Source organism: Thunnus thynnus, chromosome 3 (genome assembly GCF_963924715.1).
Source record: "Thunnus thynnus chromosome 3, fThuThy2.1, whole genome shotgun sequence".
Taxonomy (NCBI): domain Eukaryota; kingdom Metazoa; phylum Chordata; class Actinopteri; order Scombriformes; family Scombridae; genus Thunnus; species Thunnus thynnus.
Genome location: NC_089519.1, coordinates 13,305,664 through 13,323,955, shown reverse-complemented (window position 1 = coordinate 13,323,955; position 18,292 = coordinate 13,305,664). Strand labels below are relative to the sequence as shown.

Sequence of the window (18,292 nt, the reverse complement as noted above, 5' to 3'; positions counted from 1 at the left end):
GCTTATTTCATTTCTGCTTGACCTGCATCTTGTATAATATGCATGTAGACACTGTTGTGATCTCATCACCAGGTGTGATGCTTCATGTTCTTTTCATTCACCAGGCACTGGTGGAGAGATCTATGGATGGGACAGGGAGTGGATTCCACACATGGTATGGGCAGGACCTTGTTAACCGTTGGACACCTGTGATGGAGTGCATCTGGAGGTAGGGTGAAGGTCACATGCCTCCTGTAAGCTACTGTGCAGGCTTAACACACACACACATACACACACACACACACACACACACACACACACACACACACACACACACACACACACACAGGGCCTCCCAGGCACAGCTGTGGGATTGTGGATGCCCAGAGGCAGAGCAGGGCCTGTGACAATTTGAATCAATCAGAGGAAAACCCGTAAGGCTGTTCTTGTAATGCAGATTCAGACCCAGTTCTTAAGCCGGTAGAGCTCTCCAAAATAGACTCAGGCACTGGAACTAAGCAGACTTGAAAGTTTACTCTGGTGGTGGATGGTGGAGGTATTTTTAGAACCTGCTGCAGTCAGATTATTATGATGTATCATTCCAGAGGTATTCCTTGGACAAATGCCTTGATTATTATCATTAACCTGTCCATCAAACTAGTGATCACGATAGGAATTAGGAAACACATGGTACTGGATTTCGATTTTTTTTTTTAACATCAAGATGCAGCAACATTTATCTATGAAACTGTCCAAATCACATTGTCCTGCTAATTTGGTGGGTTTTATAAATTTATGAAGTCCACTGTAAATGTTTCACTTTCTGCCTCTGGCCTGGAGGCAATAATTTCACCTTTTTGATGAAAGCAATAAGTAGACTGATACGCTCTGAAGTATTCTCATACATGTAGATCACTGTAATTTTAAATGTGGAGTGCATCCTGCACAGTATGTGTAGATTTACATATTTCTTGTTTTTAGCGGCACAGTGGTGCAGCGGTTAACACTGTCACCTTACAGCAAGAGGGTTCTGAGTTCAAACGCACGGGCCGGCTGGAGCCTTTCTGTGTGGAGTTTGCATGTTCTCCCCTGTGCCTGCGTGGGTTCTCTCTGGGTACTCTGGCTTCCTCCCACAGACCAAAAGCTGGTAGTTAGTTATTCAAGAGTTGTGACAAAGATATTGCGCTAAACATTTAACAGCTAAAAAATAAACTTGTCAAACACATAACACTGACAGCAAATAAAACAGTAATGTTCACACAGTAAGCTTTAGTTCACAGGTTAATTTACTATCAATAGCAACTATAAAAAAAAAAAACACAAATACATCAACAATATAATCAGGTCCAGATTAGATAAATAGGAATAATAATATCTAAAAATGCAACCTGTAAAAGAAGTAGTGTGTGTCGTGGGCAAGCTTGTGATATGAACATTAAATTAAATTTCTTTTTGAGATGATCTTTTTGGCATTTTTTGTTTGTTTGTTTGTTTGAAGGAGTGGAGAGACAGGAGGGGTAGAGATGGGGGTATGACACACGACAAAGGTCCACGGCTGGAATCAAACAATGTACGCTGCGGTTATGTGGTATGTGTCTTAACCAGTAAGCCATTAAATGAATTTTTGATCGTTATAATAGTCTGTAAACAATGACTTATTCATCTCTAAGAATAGATTTATTCTTCTGTCTCTGTCCAACCATTTCTATATCAACACATTCAAATTGAATCAAAAACACTTTTTCAAAACATATTTTACATTTACGCACTGCAGTTTCTTCTTAAATATTGGACGATGATACCGATACATCCATGAAAAACTAAATCATCCTGTAAAATCACAAACTACCTACTAATACTATTATTACTACTACTTACAACAACAACAACAACATTGTAGTTTCTAAAGTGTTTTAATTGATGTATTACAATGTGTACATTTTCATCAGGTAAACATTTACAATATAACTGATCATTTCATTGGTTGAAACTCTATATTTCAGTTCTTTGATTCACTTCAGTGTTTTAATATAACAGTCCTGTTGTGGACAAGATACATAAGACATAAGCTCTTTCCAACCCCGGACCATTTCTATGCATGCAAACATTACTTCATATCTTCTACACATTAACAGATATTATCAGAGGCAAACAGGAACAGTCTATTCTCCAGAAATGCAATTACAGTTCAGTACAGCAAAGTTAGAGATCAAGAAACATACTATAGCTTAAATACACAGTTTATGCAGTTAAAAGGCCTTTACAAAATCAAAGCCAAAACCATTTGCCTTCTCTCTCTCAAAGATTAAGACTATTTAACAGAGAAATGTGTGTGAATGTGTAGTAACACTTCATTGGTTGATGAATGATAAGATAGGATTTTGCTGGAACTGTTTTTGTGTGCATGCAGTCCACTTAATAGTACTGATGTCTCCACTTTGCTAGCAGTCTTTGGAAAGATTTTAGGATATTTGTTTTTTTGATATTTTAAACTTTAACAAATAGTCTCCGCCCACACCATCTTCCATCCTTCTGTCTGTGTTTTAGTGAACTTCCTTTGGATACGTTTTTAGTAACAAGTAAAACTGGTCATCAGATGACAATACACTGTTTCCGGCAGAGGTTATAAATTGATCCTTGGCATCAGTGATTAGATTGAATTCTTCACAGGTGCTGCAGATACAGTAATTGATAACTGGGAACCCAAGTAAAGAATTCTGACTGAGAGCTAGTTAATATTATATAGGACAGAATAACAGGGCCAACACACAGACGAGAAAATAATTTACCTTTGATCAGATTTTGTTCAAATTGTTTATTGTGATTAAACATTATTTACATGATGTGCATCTATGGAAATATATCGTAAGTCTTCATTGGTGAGTTTTGTGGCAAAATTAGACCAAAGTGCACTAAAAATACACATTTTACATTTTTATATGTACAAATAAATGGAGAACTTTGTTTTGATTTTCCAGAAATTAACCAACAGCTTTTAAGATGTGCTGCTAAGGGACTAAATTTGTCAAACTTATTTTGGGAATGGACTGACCATGTCAGCTGTCCCCAGTTAGATGGATGCATTGAGATTACTGGAGAGTGCTCCTGAAGATGCAGGAAGGTATCAAAATGAAGGAAATTTTCTTTTCTCAGACTCTATTTTGTATATCCATGTTTTACTGCAAATAAGAAAAAAAGATTTGAATTCAATATGGAAGATGTAAAAAAAAAAACCCAACAACAACATAATAACAATGGCACGTTTTCTTATTTCTGTGTTGAGCTGAATGAACCTTCCTTCAGTGTGTCGTGCACAACACAGTCATGTTTATAGCTTAACTGATGCTGAGGTAAAATCAGAGTGTAGAGACATAAAGAGAACCAAAAATCCATTGTGTAATAGTTGTGAATATCTGTGTCATTTTCATCCTTTTTTTTCAGCATATCTGATATTATTGCATTGCAATCCACAAACCAGTGGTTTGTCAGGTTTACATTGATGCTTGTTCTTTGTGAGAATGGACTTGCAACGCTCCTCTCGAGTGAGGGAGCCCAGGCTCAAACTGCAAAAGACCCTCCATCACACAAGATGAATTTTTTGCTTGTGTCAATTAACCAAAAGTCTCCAAAGACAAAGTCTCCCAGACAAATAAAACAGGCTACCCATATGTGGTGATGACAAACAGCAGTCTCAAATTGTTTTAAGACTACCACCAGCCTCACCTACAGTATCTAAATTATTTGATGAGTAGCTGTGTCACTTGCACTGGGAAAACATTCCTTTAATTGTTGGTGCTAACATGTTATGTTAGCTTTACAGCTACACCAGAGCTTCATGTTGGATCAGAGTTGCTATGTTGCCAGTAGCTTAATCATTAAAGGTTATTACACTCTGCTTATTATTTCAAACATCATGCCTGCGATTTTACAACACTGGCCAATGAAACACACAGCCTTTTAGCTGCAATGATAGTGCAAAGCTAATGTACGATGTTGTCTTTCATATTTTGACAGAAACATTGAAAACACACTTGGGAAGCTTATGTCAACAGCTAGTGCAGATGGTCACACCTTTAGGTGATCCTCATACTTGCTGATGCTAATTGCTCCTGAAAAAATCCCAGTCTTCTGTTCCAATCCAAAACAATGCCCAAAAAGTGCAGAAGCCTTTTTTTTGTTTTGTATTTTGGCACAATCAGTATATAGCACCACCAAAGTTCTGCAAAGCAGTCTGTTTGGAGAGAAATCCTGTATGTTGAAGCATATTCATAAACACGAGAGTCACACTGGCATCTCAGCACCAGCTGGAGAAATAAGATTATCCTATCAGCAGTATACAGAGTTTCTAGCCCAGCTTCGCTTCCAGTCCTTCTGGACCACAATGCTAGAAAGAGCCTGTTGGCAAAGAGAGGGGGATGCAGAGTTAACAACGGGGTGATAAAGCAAATCTATTCTGGGCTCTTAGATACAGTTTTTTAAACTAATCTCACTTTTCACTTTGGTCTCAATGTTGATTGTGATGAAAAGCTATGGCTTATCATTTGGTAACTCAGGGCAGGGGGTTGTTGCATTCCTTTGTCACCCGTTTCTTTTTCATTTTATCTGTTGTTCTCATTCCATCTTTTATTGCTGCTAGACTAGACTTTGTGTTTGCAAACACATTTTATGGTCTGTTTTAAATTCCTTACCAGATGGGTGGGGTTACAACATTTACTGTAGGACAGTAGAATAAGAGCCTCCTGTTACAATTAATTACACAGACTGTGAGGAAGCAAAACTGGTACACAATCTGTTGATTGAGACTCTTTCTGGTTTGTCCTGATGATCTAGCGCTCTAGATAGACTATCTCAGGACTGATCAGTTGTTGATTTGGTAGGGTTGATGCATTTTGTGTCACTTTTCAAGATTATTCTGCTGAAGTTATACTAAGGAAAACCAAACATTTTGCTCTCTAACATTGATCACAACTACAACTGTTATCTGTGGAAGTTTTTTTTTTTTATCCTGCCACCTGTTACTTTAAAGCACGTGTCTAAAGACTATCGGTCTTAAGTTCACATAGTAGAAACAATACACGACAAGTGCTCAAAAGACTCATCACATACTCTCATACACAGAAACAAAATAGCAAAAGAACTCAATTCAATGGTTTCCTTTTTGTTGCGCAAGCTCAAGTACCGTTGGCCTCAGGTGAAGTGAGGCTTTAGGGCGAAGTCCTTTCCTCGTGTAGTTCTACTAATAAGCACCAGTACAATTCAGCTGGTCCTGCACCCCCATTGCCACACTTCTCAATCCCTAAGAGTAGCTGTCATTAACTGGTGGCAGTCCAGATCCCCTCGCAGTTCCAGTGGCCCCGGCAGCCTCATGCCCGTCTTCTGATCCACACACCAGCACTTTCCCCGCTGGCCGTCACGTGCGGGATGGCACTGTGGGCATATAGATATTTTAGTTGCAACAGCTTATTTAAATATAGGTGCAAATATCAAAGCTGCTCTTATCAATATTTTTCATGTTCAAAATGGATCACATAACTAAATATAAAGCCCGTAGAGAAATATCACTGACTCAGCAGTTCCCTTCAGCTCTCTAGAGCTTTATAACATTTCTAAATCAATATTTTGGTCTTACTGTTCCGCAACTTCACTGTTTTTTGTTGACTCTCATCGCTCTGGCAGGTAACTGTTTTCAGCTCAGTCAGAAAACCCACTGCGCACTACCTGTTCAGCACCAAACAGCACATTGAAGGCTAAATTATATATATAAGACAGTGAATATTGAACTTATATTCGTCAGGTGGCCAGAGACACAACTCCAAATGAATGCTAATGTTGCTCCATGTCTGCTGGATGTGTAAATAGGCTAATGTTTTGATAACATGTTAACCGTATTTCATAAGGTAATAATACGTCAGTGTTGTGTTCACAGCTTGTTGTACCGCCTCCAAGTGGCCAAAAAATAAATGAATGCAGATGTATATAAAACTGAGCAAAAGGTCAAAGGTTATAGACCATTAACTTGATTATCGTGTTTTCTTATCGTATAGATCTTTTAGTGCTCTGTTGGCATGCAAGGTCATAATTCTTAAAGATGATGTCAGACTTGGTCAAATAGGGACATATTTCCTGCTCGGCAGCACTTGGCTTGCATGAATGGTCAAATGGCTGGAGTTTGTCACGTATAAAAATATTTTAGCATCAGACAAAATTAAGAGAATGTTGTCTTCTTACCCAAACAGAATCATACATTAAGGCAAACTAACCCCCAGCTGGTATTTCAGGTCACCTTTTCACAAGCTGTAGAAAGTAATTTAATGATTTGCTTCAAAGCCCCTGAGAGAGTTCTTCTGTGAGCTTGAACAATTCTAGTAATAAAAAAAAAATGATTTTCTACTTTTTTCTTTAGTGATTTACAGGTTCAAAAAGCCTCCAAGACCAGTTAACAATCTCATAGCAGCCCTGCCATAAAATGGTTCCCAGTTGTCCCCCATGACCTGTGCTTCACTTCCCAATAGGTTTTATCACCGTGCAGTTTTAGTTAAACAGTAAACAGATGCCTCTGAATGTGTGCAGACAAAGATACTTTAACCATGTTACACAATCCACATAACTCAGTCTCCTGATGACCGGTGCCTTAGCAGAGCTTTGCTTTTATCACTGACTCTGCGTCTGTTGCTCTGATTACATACAGCTCACAGCAGTCTTATCTGTGTTTTTTATGTTCTCCTGATTCTCTCACTCTTACATGCATAGTTGCCCAATCTCACAAAGGCAGAATAACAACAAAAGCAACTGCGTCCAAAAGCTAATTGCATCCATCACAGCAATGAAGTGATTATTGTCCAACAGTTTAGGGGAATCCACTTTACACACACACGGTTCAGCTCTTGATTTGTGAAAGTAAATCACTTTTTTTATGTGAGCCTGGAAAACTAATGTCTTGGCATTAGCACGCTCTCATAAGAGAGTCTGTTTGGAGAAACGTTTGTGTTGATCTTGAACTAGTAAGACAAAATTTCATCAGCTGCAGGCATGTTTTGTGTTTTGGCCCAGACATTGCTGATGGAGTCGGAAAGGAACTGTTTGAAGTATAAAGATAGGCATTTTTATTTGTATTGGCATAATAATAAAGATTCACAGTTCACCATTACACACAGCCAAATAGTGTTCAATAATTCAATAACTCATCACGAGCGTGCGCTTGAAGTGACAGACCTGTTTAGCGTGGAAATCTCCATTCTTGTCACAGTTGGGTATGGGGATTGTGAAGAGATCATCATGCGTGCGGGTATTCGACGCCAATCTGTCCAGTGCCCTCTGTAGCTCAGCACGACATGGAGCCTGAAGGAGAAATAACAAGAGGCTGATCAATTTTTCAGTTGACGTGTTGTATAGATACATCAGCAGATATACAGATGTAGTTATGTTGTATGTTTGCAGCGAAGAACGAAAACTACTAAAAAAGTGTGAAAAGGGAATGCTAAATTATTATCTCTAATTTTCAAATTGGCCAAAAAAAAAAAAAAAACATGAGAAAGTTTGGGTAAAATCTAAAAGTCAGCTACAGGTAAAGATACCATTTGAGTCAAAATGAACAGAAGAGTTTTTCAATATTTGATTACATTACATGAACTGGTATGTGCTTGTAATGATTTATTTATTTAAATCTGTGTCAACATGCTGCTGCGGGATGATAACTACACACTCAGCAACACACACGTTTTAATTTAACGTCAAGAAATGTCAATGCGTTTACATTGTTAGCGCACACAAATCTAGAATATTGTATCGGGAGCCAGCTGCTTTGAATTCACAAGCTAACCAATGATTGCATATAAATACATCATTCTAGAAGAATGTTCAATCAATTTGAAGTTTCAATTGCATTTCCACAAAGACTTTAATAAGGAAAAAAAATTGAAAAACAGAAATGTCATCGAGTGGTTTTTGGGTTTAAGTATCCCTACGTGGGTGGGCCGTCCAAATAAATTCTACATGTGGCAGACTGTGGCATTACTGTACATTCATGTAACACATTTGTGTCTGAATGACTGCACCAAAATGTGGAAGAGCTGGCCTGTTCCTGATTAATGGGGATGTTATGATCCTGGTCTTTCCAGTGTTAAAACAGCAAATTGCATGTTGATGCCAATGTACACCTGTGCTTTATTTCACAAGACCACAATTAAATGTTACGGTCTGTAAATAACTAATTTGTACAATTTATAACCTGACGGTTACACTTGTGGCTTTGAAACTATAAAGCTTTAATGTTAAACACCTGCTGGAGCTGGGGCCTGTGCTACAGCGGAGATTGCCTGGGTTTGTTGTTTTCAGTGAATCTGATAAGATGTCAGGAGTTAGTTTCTCTCACCAGCACCGCCTTGGTCTCCTCCCTCGCAGTGTTGCTTCTCTGGTTTGTGGATTTCTGAGGGTGTCGGGCCAGGGTCTTCTGTATGCAGCGTTTGTCTTGCGGACTGCACCGGATATTGCTGTTGTTTGGGTGCTCGGGGATGATCTCATCCTGCCTGTCCATCGCTAAAGGACAAGTGAAAGAGCCTTTAGCCTCTAGTTGCTTTCATGCGACAACAAGGTAAAAAATAAACAATTCAAAAGTTTTACATACAGCTTTACATTACAACAATTTGTCCAAAACATTTGTACGTCTTTGGCATCATGATTGTTAATGCAACATATTAACATCATGTTTTGCTGATACGAGTGTAATTTAGTGCAATAATTTAATAATTTGATGTCAGATACAAAGCAGGAACTCCTCTGCTAGTCCACCTCGTCCTTTCACATAACATCCCATACAGCTACACGTGGTGAAATGTAGGCTAAAAATGAGGCCAGGTTAACCTCAAGGACACAGAGCCATGTGGGGGGTAATCTGTACCTCAGCTCTGGCCCTGGTACTTTACAACTACTGCACCACAATCATGCCACAAGCCCTAAGGCCTTTTAAACGATACCACCCCTGTTCTGCCACCCTCTGTACATTGTGGTCTGCATGTGCCACATTCACCTTTGCATCCCTATAATCCTGCAGTTCTGTGGCCCTGCAGGCAGCCAGCTGCTTCCTGAGGAAATGCCCCCTCCCTCTTCATTCTCCACCCCTCCACAACAACCTCAGTCTGTGCCAGATGGAGGTTGTTAGAGGGTATTTGCACTGTCACAAGTGGGCACAACTGTGTGTATGTATGTGTGTGTGTGTGTGTGTGTGTGTGCGTGTGCGTGTGTGTGTGTGTGCACTAGTTAGCAGTGGGGGGGAACAAGATGTGCAAAATGAGGGATAAAGGTTGTGTGTGTCTTTCTTTGTGCACATGCATGCTGCCTTTCACCTGTGGCTTGAGAGACTTGGCAGCTCTGTGTTTTTGTGCTTTCAGCTCATAACCTGTGGCATTTTACAGATTGGCACTGGAATCAAAGCACTTTCAACTGTGGTTTTACCATTTTGAAGCTGTACTTGCTGTGATCACTGAACCAGATCTGAGCTCTGGTTAATATCTAAGGTCACTGCCAGGCATCCAGTTAAACACTGTTGGCAAAGAGACAATGAAGGTGGGTCTGTAGCCTCCTTAATCTTGTGCAATGTGGTTGCAGCATTTTCTCAGATCTACAATGCATGAAGGCACACATTACTAGTTCTCATGCTAGTCTTGGCCCTGCTATGTTCAGGATATTGATCCTAGGCCATTTTCTGGTGATGATGAGAATTTATACAGTTCGGTGACAGGAGTTAGAAGGTGACTGGGTTTCTCTAAACTTCATAGACACTCATCTTTCTTGGCTCGTCTGGGGGGAAGTGTCTCTCGGCTGTTTGTATTTTTAGTCTTGTTGCTGTTAAGCCTTGCTCATCAGCACTTTCTTCCACAAGAGCCAATAGGCTTTCAGCTGTTTCCTTCGTCCCAAGTTGTTGTTTCTCCTCTTTTGCCAGTTCACACTTTTCCGATTCCATGCTCTTTCGCAGGGCGAGCCAAAGTGATTTAGAAGTGGGTCAGGGGTGGCATGTCCTGTTTGCTACCACTGCTGTTTTCCACGGAGGAAGTCGCCACTTCTCTGTGTGGTTTCATTTGATTTGGATCAGCAGCTCTTGGCTTTTAAAATATATTTCCTACAGTGCATTATCAGCCCCGGAGCTGATGCTTTGCAGTGCATTGCCAGTCACAGGTGCACAGCAAAGATTAAGAAAGGTCTTGTGTAGTTCATCATAATCATCTGATCATACTCAGGAACATTGGTACATTGTAATATGCCAAAACTAAGCCAATAAGATCCGTTTAAGACATAAACAAAGATAACCAGCTGTCTCCGAAAAGTTTTTTATCAATGCAACATTTGGACCTACAACCTTCATCAGGCAAACATCCACGTGAACAGAAGGCCAGCTTCATGTTGTATATAGAGATTAAAAAAAAAAGGACAGGTCCACCTACAAGTAGGAGATCACATGCTACAAAACAACACTCCTATCACAGCACCACTGGCTTTGTCCTGCACCTGAACCCTATCCACCTGGGTCCGTTCACTATTTTTTACAGATGTTGTACAATCCCATGGTCACATAGCTAGCTAATACAATCACTATGATACAGCACTGATGAAGTGAGCATACAGGAGGGTGAACACAAAGCTCTATTTTGTTAGCACTTAGCTGATAAATTCTATTACACAATAATCTGCACTGCTTGTTCAGTCCAGTCCTTAGTTAAATATTTGTTGTCACATCAGCCACCTCACTTGCAAATGTATTTGTCACACTGGCCACCAGGCGCGTGAGGATCATTCACTAAACAGAGAGTAGTCTGATTGGTGGACCCCTTTCCGATGAACACATTTTTCTTCCACGGGAACAACAACTTTACACAAGTTTACATTTAATCTACATTATACCATGACATATCTCTTATTATTTTTATATATTTGTCTTCTCTTTGCATTCTGAGAAATGAAAGAATTAGCAAACTGCCTTCGTGACAGTGACACAAGGGACTTAAAGGGGTCATCAGATTTCAAATTCCACTATTAGCGGTTGTTAGGCTGAACTTGTAAACCCCAAAGACAAATGTCCTTTTCAGATAAATATTTAGTTATATTCTGTGAGATTGGCAGAGTATTTTCCTACGGTTTATACTTCTACTAGCTCAGATTTTTGGATCTAAGCCAAAAGAGATTTCACTGTGATGATGTTTGTACAAAAACCTCGAATGCACCCTTTTATAAATAATGACTGCATTGTTCCTCTATTCAATACAGACAGACTGAGGATAGTTACAGTGCATTCATGAAGGGAGGTAGATAGATAAGCCTTTAAATTTTCTTTTGAACAAATGCAAACACTGGAAGGAGCTGCTGAGCAATTTCCTTACACTGTATAGGGCCTAGGACTGGGTAATATGGGCAAAATCAAATCACGATATTTTTGACAAAATACCTCAATATTGATATTGCAACAGTATTGTAGTATTAGTGCTTCACAAAATATTTACATAGTGAGATTTTTGATAAATAATCATCAGTAATGTGGATATAAAGACTAAGTGGATAAAGGTAAATAGTAGAACAGCTAGAACATTCTGGTAAGTTCAGAAAATTACATCACTTTACTGTAATATCACAATATTATGATATCCAAAATCTAAGACGACATCTAGTCTCATGTCATGATATCGATATAATATCAATATATTGTCCATCCCTAATAGAACCCCACTGATGTATCGGCTGATATGACAGATATACTGTATCTGTGGTGGCGTATCTGTTATAAGAGTAACAGGAAATTACAATGCATAAATGCCAAAGATATGTCAGAACATTCACAAATGTATTTTTCAACAGTAAAATGTCCCGCTCAGTGCATAACTTGGTCCCAATTCTTTCAAAATCACATTTAAAGGATCCTTATTAAGGAGCAAATTAACAGCAACTGAACAAAAAGAATATTGACCAATATATCATTTTTGGATTTTCTTAAATTCATGACTATTGATATCAGTATTGACCTAAACAATCCAATTTAAAATGATCAGATATCAAAAGTACAAAACAACACAAAAGAAATAGCTGAGAAATGATGCAATCAGTATTGCTGAGAATTTAAGTTTATCAATCTTATATTTAATCTTATATACACAATTTGACTTCTGCATTTAATCCATCCAATATTGCAGTGGAGATTCACTGCTCAGTGCCCAGGGACCAAGTCCTTTACTGAGACCTTTTCCACAGCCAGGGTCATTCCTGCTCTGCCGTCTTATTCATTATGTTTTCTAAGCGCTGGGATTATCCAGATTCAAATAAAATATCAGTCCATAAATCCTGCCTAGCAAAGAGGCTGAAAAACATTGTAGCATTGTGATTGTCCTTCATGACGCTAGATAGAATAGATTATACTGTACTGACAGTGACTAATCTATTGAAAAATTAACACTGTTTGGGGAGGCTACTTTGATAAGTAATTATTGTAGATTTTCTGGCAGTGAGCACAAAAGTCAGCTAGGCTTACTACCAGAAAAACTGCTGTTTTCACTCAACGCTGGATGCTGCCAGAGTATCAGCCTGCTGGTTTCCAGGCAGAAGCTTTCTGTGAATCAGTTAATCATCAGAGTTTATGTCTTGTGCAGTTGTAAGACCACTGTTCAAGACTACCAGTAAGTGCTGTAAGAAGGCCAATAAAAATTTGGGAACTCTTTAATGTGTCATTTGACAAAGGAAAGATGGAAAGTTAAATCAACACTGAAGGCAAGAAACCTGCTGCTGCACTGCCTGATGCTGCTCTGGCTACTTCCCATTCAACTGATGTCAAAACAGACATCAAGAAGAACAGCGCAACATGTTTTTAAGTTGGAATCCACAGAGAGCAGTGCAGCAGTAGTTTATTGGTCTACTGGCCTTGATAGTGGTGATTCACTCTCTAAAGAGCATGAAATAATTAGGAGCAACATATCTGCAAACAATTAAAAATGCACATGCATACTTTGCACAAGCTTCTTTATAATTAAACAGCTGTTATAGATTGACATTTGGGAACATATGTTGTTGAAATAATGCTACTGTAGAACTAAGTTCACAGAAACTGAAGCGAAATGTCAAGTTATTCGCCTATCTGAGCAGCTTTCTTGCAGTTTTTTCATCTTCAATGAAAGAACAGTTTGGTTGCTTAGGCTTAACTCTAATATTCCTGTTCATAGCTTGCTACTCTCATTAGCCAGATTATAACACACACACAAACACACACACACAGGTCTGGATCATAGACAAAAATATGAGTAAAGGATGGAGAAGAAAGTCTTCAGATAAACATGATCCTTTATCCTGACAAAAAATCTTTTGGATCAAAACATCCATGTGATGAAAATCAAACGTGTTTCGGGAACTTTTCAGCAGCGTGAGGTTTTTTTCTGCATTCGCTGCCTCCTTTGAGATTCATACTTCCTTCTGTTTTCAGAAGACAATCCTACTTTTCATCTGAATTTATGTTTTTCATCCAACCATAAAAACTGTAGATAACATAGTCACCTTTAACCTCAGGGACATGAATAACTCCATACACCGGAAACCATTACTGCTTGTTTTGTAGATTTATTTGCTTGTACATGTGTAACTTCTGTCAGTGTCAGCTGGGGTGATACTAAACCATCCATCACTTGTTGATGCCCTGTTGCTGCATGTGATTAATAGATCTATGAATAGAGGGAAACCTGCAGCAGTAATGAATTTGGGTTAAAGCGTTAACTTAATTTTGAGTGTTTTGTTCTTGTTTTAATATATATACAGAATCAGGGGCATGAGTGGAAGTGAAAGTAATAAAAGAACTACCATAGCATTTCTGCTGACTAGTGAAGTGGCACATTGCCAACATTTAATTATCTTTATGAAAGTCATACATCTACATTAATGGACACTTTTCAGAGAGTGTGCTTTTATTAGAAATTATTAAAATAATTGTAACAATAAAATTGCCCTTTATTATGACGAGATTGAGGTGTAGATTTCTGCAGTGTTTTTGTTGCAAACGAATAGGTTCACACACGAAATCCTGGACCCTGAGGATTCATCGTCTTCCTCAGAATAGGCATGTTTCACGACCAGGACATTGTTGGATTGTTTGTGTATCTCTCAGCTCCAACACCAGAAGGGGGTCCCTGTCCCACAAAGGACAGCAATTAGCTAATCACATTTACTCCTGCAAAAGAGCCCCAGCTGTACAAATCTGCCACAGAACCCAAAGTAAGCAAATACACAACATTAGGGGACATCTGCTGTGAGGCATTTGAGAAAATCCTCATTTAGCATCAAGAAAATATGTCTACATCTTTAGGCAGTTCGCAACTCCCAAAATGTGCTGAGGAGTCTCCCCTCGTAGGAGAAAGGAAAATCTAGGTTAGCATGCTGCTTTCATAAAGACCTGTGTGCGTCACAGTAAATTAGGCATAGTTGGACAGAGGCTGGCTCTGCAGACAGCTTCATTCATGCACCTCCTTGTGTGCCTGTAGGTGTAAGGCTTTTCATATCTGACATCTGTATCACTTTGTAAATAATATCCGTTTCACTGTCAGAGGGAAGCATTTGAATACGACACCAGGGGAGACTCGGCAGGAATGTAGGAACAGATGCCAACATACGCATGATGATTTATTCTAAGTATTAAGATAGAGAGGGTTTCTAAGAATGGGATATTAGGAAGCACTAAACCTGTCTTAGACCTTGACATAACATGCTGGATAGTGGTTGTTGTTGCTATGGAAATTCAGTTCAATAATTGGCTTAAGGTTGATACATTTTGAGAGAAATACACAGTTTTGAAAGAAAAAACGGACTGACTCGTAATTTTTTTGCCAACCTTATTTACTGCATTGCCTTTACTTAGCTACTTTTTGCATTTGTAGTAAGCAACCCAGCCTTAGAAATGAAGCGATAATCATGAGCCAGCACAAACCGTTGCATATCTAGATGCAGGGCTGTAACTATTCGCCTGGAAATCCTAAATTTCCTTCAAGGGGCTGTCAAGATCTGCCTCTATCACAGGGGCCTTTTCATTATAAATTCTCTTGGTTTTTAAAAACCCTCTTCTATTTTTATCTAGCATGTTCACTGTTGCTAGGAGTGGGGCAGTGTCAGACATGTATTCAGGAGATGCACCCCCTTGTTTAATAATGCATAAGTACGGTGAATGCGCCACAAAGGAAATCTCCTGCTTGTGACTAGAGTTGCTCTTCGCCTCTCCTCGTGCCTTTCTGATTGTCTCTCCACTGCCATGGTTTACACTGAACATTCTTATACAGCGGATCTGAGCTGCTGCCCAGAAGAATTGATTTACAGTGAGATGTAATGGGCAGAGCTTCCCCACTTTGTTATGACAGACTCCAGGGGTGAGAAGGAGTGTGGAGGCAAACAGAACTCGGCGCTCAGATTACAGGACACCAAGAACAAAACTTATGAACTTTCCAAAATGTTCCATCTACTGCCAAAATGTTCCATCTACTGCCGCCCCACCTCAGAGAAAGGACCCGAGAATCCCCCCCAATGCACTATAACCTAGTTACAGGCCAGCTGATCGGACACCGCAGCATCAAAGAGCATAAATAATGTTTTGGGAGAACAGTCTCCCTGCAAGATGAATTTACACTGTAGAAACTGACACAGAGCCGGGCAGAGCTGAGACAGCCCTCCGTTTTTATCATGCTCTAAACAGCTTTCCTCTTCTTTCTGATTCCATTTAGTCACGCTATGTGCCGGCCTAACCTATGCTGGCCCTGCACAGAGAGCAGAAGGCTCTCATTTCAGCTCTGGCAGAAAGAGTGCCGATGAGCTCATCCTCGTGAAGAAGCTGGACGCGGTGGGCGATGCGCTCGAAGGCTTGTTAGGGCTGAGGGGGGGCTGTACACCCAGGGCCAGGGGAAACAGATGCTGCAATGGAGATGAGCGTCCTGGGAGTTTTATATTGGCTAAGTTGATCTAAATCTTTGGTGTTCTGGCTCTAGGAGATAGCCTACTGCCATTAGCAGTAACTGTCTGGGAGCCTGGGCTCAGTGGAAGCAACGCTGGGCCAGTAAGTAGATAATCTGGAACAAATGAAAGAACCACCTTGTCTGCGAAACATTATAACAGTTGTCTCATATGGCATAATGGAAATCAACACCACTCCCTTTGTTGAGAGCAGGGGAAGACAAACAGTAGAGACCATTACATTAGTAGGAAGAAGTTAGAGTCAAAGCAGTGAACTGGAACTGGATATGCAGATAAGACATCCAGTATTAGACATCCCACTGTGTAAAAGTGGAAACAGACTTTCTTCTTTGCAAGAGGAATGTAACAACAGAGAGGAGAATAAGGAGACGGTCTAAAAGAGTGTGATAGAGACATCGGCAGTAGAAGAAGAGTTAGACATCTGTAGCAGCAGGAGGAGGAGGAATGGGGGCATCCATGAAAGAGTACCAAGTGAATTACTGATTGCAGAGAGCTCTAATAGCCCCAGACTGGCCACACTCCATTACAGTCATTTCATACAGCAGCTTTTATTACCTCCTCCCATTACAAACACACACATACACACACATACACACACATACACACACACACACACACACACAAATAGACGCAGATTCTCCCAGTACTACCACAATGCATTTCACTGCCTGCACTACACGACTACCTGCAGGATCTCAGTCTAATATCGGCATGATGAGGTAATTGCACACCCAAGGGTTGCTGGGAAAGTAAATCAGCGTCACTAAACCAAATGCATGATTTCTTTACAACAGATATGATGTACTTTGCAGGCTACACAGTCATACAGAGTGCAGACACATGCAGCAGACACATACAGTACAAGCTCCTCATGCACACACGCCCACCCCAGCTATCACCACAGCACTGCTCTCTGAAGCCTGCTCTGCGTCTTACAGCAGGGCCCCTTCACAGCGAGCGGCCACAAGACAGCAGAGGGACTGTGTGCGCTCTCCCATCAGGCCATGCGTGAGGAGCTGGTGTGTGTGCACGCTCTGGTTCGGGGCTTAGCTGAGATTAGGGTAAACAAGCAGCACATTGTCACACCTCCCCAACTCTGACCCTGCCCGGCTCAGGTAAGGCCCAGGGAGCAGAGACAGAAAATATTCTGGTCTGCCCGGCCATCGGTCCACAGAGCTAGAGGGAGGCAGAGACACCAGTCCAGGTTTGGAAAGACCTTGTCAGCTGCAGCTGACAGTTGTTAAATGCTTCATACTACGAGAGCATCCCGGAGATAGACATTTACAGAGGTGATGAATGTGGTTTAAACGCTAATTTAGAACTACCAATAAAGTTAAAAAGGAAGGACGTGCCCAGTGTTAAGAAGTGTATTCATCATCACAGACTCTGACCCCATCGCTCTCACCTGAGTTCTCCTCCACCTCCCTCTCATCGGTGCACACCCCCTGGCCGTGCATCAGCGAGTGCAGTGGCCTTTCCACGCCACGCGGTGGGTAGCAGCGGAGGCCGGTGCCACATCGGGGCGAGTAGACACCACAGTGCGCCCCTTTAGGCAGAGCACAGGTGGGGCAGCAGCCACAGCCGGGCTCCCGCACCGTCTCCTCACAGCCTTCCGGCAGACGGCAGCTGGCCAGCCTCTCCTCGGAACACACCGGGCAGCGGATGGCCTGGTCCGACAAGCACAGCGCCACCAACGACAGGGTGCCAAACGCCCACAGGCCCCACCAGGATGGAGCTACTGCCACGCCGCCTCCACGCACCATGGCAGCCCCGGCACCTGCACACAGTCTTTTGCCCTTGTGTATGGTCCCCTCAGCCTCCCCCTCCTCTCTTGAGTGTTGTGCAGCTTTTGATCACTTTCTACTTCAACAGCAGATTGTAGACAAACAAGGGGGGGTTTGAGAGGAACGCTTTGTCCAGGATGGTCTTTGATATTTTCAGCTGGTTAGTGTTTCAATTGCAGGGACACAAAGCCTCTGCTGTACTGCCTCTCCGTTCCTCTGATTCAATTTCACAGCGCAGAAATAGGAGCCTGCTCTTGATCTGCTCGGCTGGCGAGTGTAGTGGTGATAAGAACTAGTTTTTGTTGTATGTTGGACTGAACAGTTGCAGGAAAGATATCCACCAGTGTGTTCAGGTGAGTCTTGCTCTCTCTTCGAGTCCAGAGGTTCGCCCCCCCCCCTCTGCTGAAAAAATCTGGTCTACAAGTGTCCAAATGCAAAACAGGTCATCAAAAGGCAGTGTTTTAAGTAACAGCTGCAGTTTCCTCCTCTTGCTGGTGTGCAGTGCAAAGGACTCGCTCCTGAGAATGGCTCAACATGAGTGGCTCTCCTTGGACTTT

General features: G+C 41.0%; 2 protein-coding genes across 6 annotated transcripts in view; one reads left to right on the top strand and one right to left on the bottom strand.

Annotated features, from left to right (window-relative positions):
- Positions 1–18,292, top strand: part of LOC137179563 (zinc finger protein Aiolos-like) — a 32,293-nt gene that overhangs the window by 1,780 nt on the left and 12,221 nt on the right. For all 5 annotated transcript variants that reach the window (XM_067584334.1, XM_067584335.1, XM_067584330.1 and 2 more), the window contains exon 2: positions 105–208. The gene's annotated coding sequence lies outside the window, so the exon portion shown is untranslated. The remainder of the gene's footprint in view (positions 1–104; positions 209–18,292) is intronic.
- Positions 1,874–18,274, bottom strand: LOC137179562 (insulin-like growth factor-binding protein 4). The gene is made up of 4 exons (XM_067584329.1): positions 17,357–18,274; positions 8,351–8,514; positions 7,192–7,317; positions 1,874–5,406 (listed from the first exon to the last, which is right to left on the bottom strand). Exons 1-4 carry the CDS (start codon positions 17,712–17,714, stop codon positions 5,269–5,271), a joined length of 786 nt encoding a protein of 261 aa, XP_067440430.1. The 5' UTR covers positions 17,715–18,274; the 3' UTR covers positions 1,874–5,268.